The 10,184-nt window shown below is 34.6% G+C and overlaps 3 protein-coding genes across 3 annotated transcripts; 1 reads left to right on the forward strand and 2 right to left on the reverse strand.

Moving 5' to 3' along the window:
- The first annotated feature begins 880 nt into the window (after positions 1 to 880).
- LOC126763946 (putative nuclease HARBI1) lies at positions 881 to 2,142 on the forward strand. The gene is made up of 3 exons (XM_050481721.1): positions 881 to 1,620; positions 1,676 to 1,823; positions 1,892 to 2,142. Exons 1-3 carry the CDS (start codon positions 1,208 to 1,210, stop codon positions 1,934 to 1,936), a joined length of 606 nt encoding a protein of 201 aa, XP_050337678.1. The 5' UTR covers positions 881 to 1,207; the 3' UTR covers positions 1,937 to 2,142.
- Positions 2,143 to 2,539: 397 nt separating this feature from the next.
- LOC126763956 (uncharacterized) lies at positions 2,540 to 5,724 on the reverse strand. The gene is made up of 4 exons (XM_050481729.1): positions 3,306 to 5,724; positions 3,052 to 3,244; positions 2,806 to 2,985; positions 2,540 to 2,744 (listed from the first exon to the last, which is right to left on the reverse strand). Exons 1-4 carry the CDS (start codon positions 3,332 to 3,334, stop codon positions 2,625 to 2,627), a joined length of 522 nt encoding a protein of 173 aa, XP_050337686.1. The 5' UTR covers positions 3,335 to 5,724; the 3' UTR covers positions 2,540 to 2,624.
- LOC126763960 (abnormal spindle-like microcephaly-associated protein homolog) lies at positions 4,969 to 7,708 on the reverse strand. The gene has a single exon (XM_050481732.1). The coding sequence runs from the start codon at positions 6,159 to 6,161 to the stop codon at positions 5,727 to 5,729; it is 435 nt and encodes a 144-aa protein (XP_050337689.1). The 5' UTR covers positions 6,162 to 7,708; the 3' UTR covers positions 4,969 to 5,726.
- Positions 7,709 to 10,184: the final 2,476 nt, after the last annotated feature.

The raw sequence follows: 10,184 nt of genomic DNA on the forward strand, positions 1-10,184 counted from the left end.
AATTCCTTCTTTTTCCTATGTAGAAATCACCAAAACCTATAATATTACGGGATAAAACTTTGCACGAATAATGACTTTGAAGTAAAGGCTTATGACCAAAACTTGTCCAAATAAAACCAAACTGTTAAAGCCCCTAGGTGTCAAATACTTGATCACAGTACAAAGTAGTTCACTTTTTATCGGTCAATGTGTGAGTTATGTATATAGTGTATTTGAAATAAGATAGATAATTCTTTCTTGATAGTAGTATGCCTGTGTGCTAGAAAAGAGTCGAATTGGGTTAATACTCCCTTTAGCCCCATATACCTAATCAAAAATTTTCGAACTTCCGGTCGACTTCATACCGTATATAACGGTATAAATTTGTGCTTAGAGTCAATAAAATGACGATATAACTACATATAACTAACAAAGCTTATGTATCGGAAGGTACTCCTTGGCCTTAATCCTAGCCAGTTGCAAGAGCTCTCCTTACTTGTTGATTATATAATAATTTTATTTTAATCATGTCAGTTTTTGGGTGACAGTTATATATTCGTCTTTGACTGTATATTTATTGCATTCGAATAACTTACATCATATAAGTATGTTTGTTTCATGTCGTAAACCTGCCCCGAAAATGTTCTAACTGTATCAGTGCGGTGGACGGTGGTATCAAACGATTTCGGCTACTACAAAGCTGCTGTAATTGAACATAGTTACTTTTATTTGGGAATAATATGGGTAAAAAATATATATTATTTATAATTTTAAAATATTTTAATCCATTAATTTGTACAAATACATACGTAGAAAGGTGATAAATTTGTTTAGCTTCTGGAGAAAAATCCCGAAGCTAGCAACAAATTGAAAACAGCAAATATGACATTAATGCCCGGTTTCACAGTCCATACTTATGTTGTACTTAAGATAAAACAGGAAAATATTGTTTTACAGTTCATACTTATGTAATGCTTAAGTACTGAAAAGGGGAGACTTACAGCCCTATTCTCATGCCCTCACAAAAGTCACCAACCTCACTACAGTGATGTTTCTCACTATAGTGAGGGTTACCTTATTCTGGCGAAAATTCAAAAGCTCAAATGCTCACTATTCTCACAAATATCTGTGACGTGTGAAAGCAGCCATCATAATACAAAACATCTGTGTTTGTTTTGTTTTGCATATTTGACATTTTTTAAAATATTGAGAATTGAGTGTTATTAGCATGGAGGAACTATTATTTGTATATGCGGCAATTGTTGAGGAGGAGGAATCGGGAGGTAGGAGAAAAATTTTAAAGGGTTTGCGAGACAAAAGCGATCCCTTTACTATGCAAGACACTGCATTTATTAACACATTTCGATTCCCAAAATCGCTATGTAAATTGCTGATAAGTGAATTGGTGCCGCATGACGTGCAGAAGTCAAATATTCCTTTTGATCTGCGTTTCCTGACGAGTTTATATTTTTACGGGCATGGCTTTTATCAAAAATGCGTTGGTAATAGTTATATGCTCTCTATGAGCCAATCCTCAGTGTCAAGAGCTCTGCACTTTATTTCAAAACTGATTGTGGATGTTAAGGGAAGTGAAATTTATTTCCCTTCAAGCGCGCAGGATGTGTCAGATGCAAAGAAGGGGTAAGATAAATAAATAAAAATAAATATAAATAAATAAATAAATTTTTTCTTAAAGATTTTACACGAAATTTGGGATCAAGGGCACAATCGGCGCAATCGATTGTACCCATATTGGGATTGTTTCACCCTCAAGCACAGACGCCACTACTCCTCTCTCACTTTTTATGAACCGGAAAGGATTTTACAGCCTTAATGTAGAAGCAGTACGTAATGTTCTATATTATACAAACTATTTTATTAATACATATGTATATATTTGCATTTTTGGCAGGTTTGTGATCATCGACTTCTGTTCACCGCTGTCAACGCGAGATAACCCGGGTCTTGCCATGATTCTGGTATTTGGACCACATCCCCAACACGTATGCACCTCACAAATACTTATAGCACGTGGTGATTCGTGGTTGTTAGGCGACCAAGGATATCCATTGGAGCCATGGCTGTTAACGCCAGTCGCTGAACCTTCAAACGCAAGGGAAGTGCGTTACAATAAGTTGCACGCCAAAGCACGTAATACCATTGAGAGAGCCTTTGGTGTTTTGAAGTCACGATTCCGGTGCCTCTCAAAACACCGCATTCTTCATTACAGCCCTGAAAAAGCGTCTTTGATTATTTACGCGTGTACAATTCTTCACAACATTTTACTGAAGCATGGTGTGGCTGCAGACCTTGGCTTTGAAGAAGTTTTAGAAGAATCACAAGACACCGAAATTGTTTTCGAAAACCCCAATTTTAGGGAGGGTGCTAGAGTAAGAGAACGTTACATTATTTCTTTATAATATACATATGTATGTATATATTTCCAGTGGCGTTATGTACTATAAATACATATATATATAAATATATATACATATATGTAAGTTACTGTCTGTCTCTGTACATTTTACTTCCTCTAAGAATGAATAAAAAGACATCTACATATGTTTAAATAATTCATTTTATTTTATTTAATTTTTTTTATTTTTTACATTCTTATTTCATTTTTTACATTCTTATTTCATTTTTTACATTCTTATTTCATTTTTTACATTGTGAGTGAAGGTGCTGGAGCAGGGTGCTGGAGCAGGCGATGTTGGTGTTGGCGAGGAAGCTGGAGCTTGTGTATTTATATACAACGGCAAAACCTGTAAGTATAAAACGGACCAATTATTGCCTCATGTAATAAAAAAATATATAGTAAATTACCTGATGACCCAAAGTCGCAACACCCGGCAATCCATCCACCGCTGCTGCCCCAAATGTGGTTATGGCTTGCTCCTCGAATGGAGTCATTCCACTTATCGGAGGGCCTCCACCAGTCGCTTGCGCATGGGTCTTAAGTTTGCGCGCTCGCGATCGCAACTGGTGTTTCCAATGCATTAATGACTATGGAAATATACATATGTGTGTATTTTAGTAATGTGACACAAACAGAAGCATTTATTATCTTACCTCCTTCCACTTGGCTGCCGACCGAGTTGGGCCTCTTAACGCATTTAAATTATCTGCTAACTCCGACCAAAGTATTTGCAGCCCTTGAGGGTTGGTCGGAGTTAGTTTCGCCCGTTGCAACTCAGGATGCTGCTTGCAAAACATTACGTAATGTTGCAGCTGCTCCTGAGTTGTCCGCTCCGTTTTTGCACGCCTAGGAATATAGGAAATTATTGTATATATATATATATTTTAAAATTTGGAAAATTACTTACATATGCTGATTATTCATTTGTGTGTCCATTTTTGTTTTGGTTTTTTCAGAATAGGGCTGTTATTTTTATTAAAACAGCTGTTTGACAGCAAAAAGCTTTTTACCTCACGTGGTGACTTTTTAAAGCTTTTTTCTTATGAGGTTTGAGCAAGAATAGCCTCACAACATATGCCTCACAAGAAATCTCTCAAATGTTTCCTCTCAACTCAGTTGAGAGGTTTTTTCAGAATAGGGCTGTTAAGCAGTGCTTAAATAACAGCTGATTTTTGTTTTGAATTTGCTTTGAATTTTCAGCGACATCTTTCGTAGCGTAGGGCAAGTGTCCGTTCGTTTGCACTCAATAACAGCTTATACTTTTCCTTCAGTTCCCGTAGGTGCTCCGACTCGCTAGTGATGAAATTTGGGGTTCTTTTGTTGTTTTCATCAATTTTTGATATAATTTTCCTCGCAAATTTATGTATTGTCTGTTATAATTTAAATATTTCAAACATATTTTTATGAATGACAATTGTAAAACATATGTTGCCCATAACGTTGCCATATATCATAATAAAATTTTATAGAAATTGAGCATTGACTGTGAAACGCAAACGGCCACTCAGTTTGCAACAATACTTAGCTAAGATTTTATTTAGGCACAACTTAAGTATGGACTGTGAAACCGGGCATAAGGGACATAAATAGTAGGCTCAATCTACTATTCCTAGAAATGTACTTTGAGTAATAATAAATTTTTTAAACGTTTGGCTCCTCTTCATTCATTTGTGTTGAATCCACTACACACAAAAACGGTGTTCATAATATTTTAATCCTATTTAACAACCATATATATCGTAGTCTGCGCCAACTCAAATTTAAAATTATTTAAAATTCATTCTTGATAACTACCGACAGTAAGGAAACGGAAACTTTCGAGAAAAAAAACAAATTCTTCTTTTTTTTAAACGAAAATAATTTATGAATTCACAACAAACCATATTTAAAAGTCGTTTAATTGTTTGTAAAACTGTGACTTACTTGTTATTAGGAAGCTCTAATGAATTTGACCAACTGGCTTTTTTTTTAAGTGCAGCACCCCATGCGCAAGATTTTGGTTATCGCAATATAAATCAAAACTAATACCCACCACTTAATGAGCAATAACTGAATTGAATTATTTTACTTTTCTTTTACAAATATTTAGCTGTTTAATTATCTGTAATTTTTATGTTGGCAATACCAATGAAACTTCGACTGAAAATCAAACAAAATTAAGAAGGCTTTCGCTGTTATTTCATGTAATGTTTATCACTGTAAATCCTTTATATAACTTATAATCAATAGGTTTTTAATACATATCCACTGAATAGGGAAAATGTCTTATTTCTGACTTTTAAAAAGTCGTTTGAATACACATACGAACTATTTTGTTTCTTGACAAGACAGTTGCTTGAAATCTTAGTAATGTACATAGTATATTCTCTTTAAAGTAACGGTTTGTCTTTCCATTTACATTTTAATCTCTCCATGTTCAATAATGTTTGTAAATGCGTCATACATACATATCTTTTATTCAAAACAATTATTCCAACTGTTACCATTATAATTTATTATCTCATATATGAATATAGAATTAGATTTACATATATGTAAATGCGGCTGAAGGCCTCGTAGCCAGTGCTGCGTTTATGTATTTATATAATAAAACTCTTTTTGTTATATGAATTGTTATAAATAAATAAATAAATAAATACATATATGTACATAAATGCAATATTTTTGCTGTGTGGCCAAACTTAACAACTATTCATACTGACATATAAGCATTCATAATGTTTTAAGGTCTTAATATTGTTAGTAAATAAAAATATTCCTAAAATTTCACAAACTTATTTTATTTCTACCAATAGCAAAATATTAGTATTTTGATGATTTATAATTTTTGTAAACACGAAATTATGGCAAAGCGAAATTACGGAAAATTAATTATAAGCCTTTGGATTTGTATAAATGATTTCTAATTTCTCAAGACCGCTTAATTGGAAGATACAAACACTTTATTAATTCATTTGCACAACATAGTACATATGTATGTAGATTCACAAATGAATGTTTTAGCTTATACCATACCTGCATCGAATTCTGTATATTTATGCTTACAAATGAAATACCCCAATAATAACTTTTTCTGGCATTATTAGCAACAAAGACAGCAATTAAGTGAATAAAAAGCAAACAAATCGCTAACAGCGTAAAAGCACTGAATATTCTATGGTCAGAACAATTATGTTTTATGCTCAGATCAGAAAAAATATTTTTTGCTAAGAGCATTTAAGAAAATTTAAGAACATATATTGAGAAAGTAATTAAAAAAACATACTTATACATATATGTCAATTTTACAGGTAACTAGCAGTCATTATGTTATTACACTAGGTTAATTTTATTTCTGTTTCAAGTGTTGTGTTTCTTTCCGCGCTTTGAAGCCTCGGAAGCTTGCTTGTATTTTTGTTGCCGCATCCATTGCAATTTTCTGTTTCTTTCGCACCAAAAAACCACGTACACTTGCTTGTATTTTAGTAGCGCATTGATCTTCCTTTGTAGTTATTTCTACTTCTAATTTAGAACTATTTTTATTTGCGGTTGTGTTAATATTTTGTAATGTTGTGCTATTTCCTATATTTATATGCAATGGATCCGACATCTGCTGCTGTCTTTCCTGTATATAGAAATTCGGTGCATTGATTTGTGATTGATTTTGCATATGTTTTCTTACGCGGTAGCCACGAAATCCAGCTTGTATTTTGATGGCTGCGGTTTCTTCCCTCAGAATTAGTTGGCCAAAATTAGATTCAGACGAACTTGGATGAATATGCATTTTGAACTATTATATGTTTATATAACACTATTTTTTATTTTTTCAATATAAAAACGCGCAAAAATCACTTATGCAACTAAGCAACGAAATACAATTACATAGATGATATGATCGCATCTGTTTTGAAAAAATAATAAAAGTAAATTTGTCCCACGTCCTTTTTCCTGTATTTTTCAAAAGAACTTGTTTAAACTGCTAAATACTCAGAAACAACACACGCAACTATTTTTCACACTGTTTTCTTCAGTGAGTTGTTTTGATTTTTACTTTCAATTTTTCTCCGTTGGGAATCGACCACATTGCTTTGATTGAATTCTGTGAATGATGCAATGACTGCTCTGCCCACTATGAGGTAGTCACATATCACACAAAATCAAATCAAAAATAATTATGTATTCTCGCTTGTTTTTACACACAATATATTTATATACATACATACATATGAATATATATGTACATATGTAGATATAAATATGTATAAATAAAATTAGAATGACACTTATGACGGTTCCTACTTATAGTTACTGTATGAAGAGGTGTACACTGTGCAGGACAACCTGGTTACACTACTCTTACATGTACACAATATTATGCATGTATTGGCGTTATTTAACAAAACTGATGTATTTATATTTTAGAATTAGATAGTACGAAATCGAAAGATTACTTGTTTACGTTTTACGAAGAGCACGCTATTTTAAATAACATCAATAAATTTGAATCTATAATCTGGGTAATCTCTTACATGGTGAAAAGAGAAACTAGCTTAAAATAAAGCGGTTTACCTCTTGCATATTTCTTCATGTACACATATTGTGACCTAACTACAAAATAAGGATGAAAACTAGAAAATTAAGACTTTTATATTTAAAGTTTTCCCTTTTAAGCACGTCTCACCCTCCCATACGCTGTATGAGATATACGACGACATTGACATAGTCATGTCGTACATATGGGCGAAAACACTCCAGCTCTGAAAGTACTCGACGTAATACCCTCTGGGGCAAGCAGAGGGAGAGGAAGACCTCCACTCCGTTGGAAAGACCAGGTCGAGAAGGACCTGGCTTCGCTTGGAATCTACAATTGGTGCAACCTTGCGAAAAGAAGAAACGACTGGGGCGCTGTTGTTAACTCGGCTATAATCGCGTAAGCGGTGTCCACGCCAGTAAAGAAAAAGAAGATTGCCGTCGACATTAGGAGCTTTCTCTTTTCTTGGAGGGGCTTACTATGTTGGCCATTAGTCGGCTCAGTTGGGAAGTGATCTTTGCTGCCTTTCCTACGACGTGCAGCATTTGTACCCAGAAGGTTAGTCTAGGGTCTAGGTAGTTTATTACTTTTTGTGTCCTAAGAATATCTGTAGTCGGTTGCATGCTAATCTCGAGAGGAATGTGATTATTTGTTAGCAGTAGTAGTAGTGTTTTTTTCGTAGAGAGCTGGGGGTTGTGTGAGTCGAGCCAATCTTCCTGATTAAGCCTTCTTCGTGCTTCTTGAGTGTTGTTCCTAAATTTTTTTTTTTAATTTTCTTGCAATCCAGGCTGTGGAAATTCGCAGGCAGATTCACCGGAGGTCCTTATATCGCTGACACCACGTGGCACATCAATTTAATAGAAATTATTTACATTAATATCTAAAGACCATAACCAATTTATCACATAAAGATTTGGAAATTTTAAACAATAACAAAAAATAATACCAAATTAAGAAACTTTCAATTTGTTTTCGCGCAAAAAATTCTCCTCCGCAAAATTAAAGTGGTTATCAGCTGTTTCTGTCGCACGGCAAACCAGCTTTCAACGCAGAGTTGTACATGGTTAGGGACACTACATCATCTGCACGTAAGGTCGGTAAAGCAGTTGGTAAAGCAGTTTCTTGTACTTAACGTAACCACAATTTAATAAGATCGCTATGGACATACAAACTCCGCCTCCTGGTGGGGAACACAATGTAACCAAACAAGTATGCTGCTCGAACGCATTACGAAAATAGAGACATTAAACAAAAAATTAAAAAATTAAAATGCGGCACTTAAACTCCAAAGTGAAAACTTGAGGATATCGCTAAACAAATATAGCAACGAAACGACTTCTTCTCCATCAAAATCGACCTTTGTAGCAGAAACAGACGAAGAAGAGCTGAAAAATGAAACTAATTGACTATTAAAAAAGAAAAAAAAGAGGGAAAGTTAAAAACGCAAAGCAGATTCATCACCGGATTGAACGCTGAAGTCTCCGAGTTCGGAAAACACAGCAGAAAAAAAGCTATAAAAATAAGTCATCGCCCTCCGCCAACTATTATATCGGAGAATTCTAATCAATCCCAGACCTTCATTACCACGAAAAAAGGATTGGACTTAAATTTGAACCACTCGCCAGTATATCTATCCCTAAATGGCCATCTAAAGAAATCGACATATCTCCTTATCTTTCTAATAGACATACGGATTGAGAGTATTTCAAAGTTCTGCTCGACAAAAAAAACCTTGATGAACGCGGAAGTTAAAAATACTTACACACTTAAGCTCACTGGCCCAAGCTCATGTTAAATAAACCTTTCAATAGTTCAGACTACAGAATACTCACAAGGAAATTAAATGAATCGCAAATTTCTTGGTATTCGTACGAGGACAAGCAATCGCGTGATATACGCGTAATGGTAAAAACCTTCATCACTCATGTGAGCCTGAAAGCTTTGTCACAGATCTTCAGAAGCAGGGTTTTAAAGTTTCGAAGGTCATAAATAAACTTCTACATAAAACAAAAAATCCACTAAATATGTTTATTGCCCCTCAACTGCAATCAAAGTCACCCTGCGAACTATAGGGGATTTGAAGTAGCAAAACAACTTCAAAAAATAAGAAACGCGACCGAAAAAAATATAGAGCATATCTAACAACCAAAACGCCGAAGTACAACCGCTCCTACTGCTTCTCAGAAGGAAGTTACTAATGTAAGTCAGCAATCTGGAAAACCCTCATTTGCCAGCATAACTAAAGGTAGTAATCATGTGCACCATACCCATATGTCTGGATACCAAACAAATTCTAATGCTATTAGTGATATTACCAATCATTTATCGATAATTCTCAACAAGCTTAATAAGCTAGAAGAACAAAATAAACTTACCCATGAACAACTTACTCAACTAGAGCGACAGCAAAAAGAAAGTAAAGCTCAAAAATGAAACCGGTAAAATTATGACATGGTATGCAAATGGCTTACTCAAATTAGAGACATTACTCCACGTTGAAAAAATTTATATTTGTCTTATAACAGAAACCCATTTCACAAATGAGATTTTCTTTAAATTCAAAAACTACAAGACGTATTGCTCGAACCACCCAAATAACAATGCGAGAGGGGGGAGTGCCATAATTATCAGAGATAATATTCCCCACTACGAAGAAATTAACATAAGTATCCCAGGATTCCAAACCAAGACCATTTCGGTTGAAACTAGTTTCGGAAAAATAAGTATTACCGCAATATATAGCCCGCCTAGACACAATATTAAAATGGTTTTGTACACAGAACTTAAACTAAAACGCCATGGGAAATTCATCATGGGGGGGTGATTTTAACGCAAAACACTCCCAATGGGGTTCAAGAGTTACGACACCGAAGGGGAGAGAGCTATTTAAAGATGCTATGTCCACTGGATGCGACTTCATGTCTACTGGCAAGTTGACTTACTGGCCTTCCGATACAAGTAAATTACCTGACTTGATCGACTTCTTCATCACTCGACAAATATTTCAAACCTTCATTACCATGAAAAATGGATTGGACTTAAATTCGACCCACTCGCCAGTACATCTAACCCTAAATGGCCGTCTAAAAGAAATCGACATATCGCCTTAGCTTTCTAATAGACATACGGATTGGGAGAATTTCAAAGTTCTGCTCGACAGAAATATTGATGTTAAAGTAAATATGACAACTCAAGATATTTTAGAAGATGAAGTTCATACATTTACGAAAACAATTCAAGAATCGGCTTGGAAAACTACTCCTGTCCGTAAACAAA

Source organism: Bactrocera neohumeralis, unplaced genomic scaffold (assembly GCF_024586455.1).
Source record: "Bactrocera neohumeralis isolate Rockhampton unplaced genomic scaffold, APGP_CSIRO_Bneo_wtdbg2-racon-allhic-juicebox.fasta_v2 cluster09, whole genome shotgun sequence".
NCBI classification, from domain to species: domain Eukaryota; kingdom Metazoa; phylum Arthropoda; class Insecta; order Diptera; family Tephritidae; genus Bactrocera; species Bactrocera neohumeralis.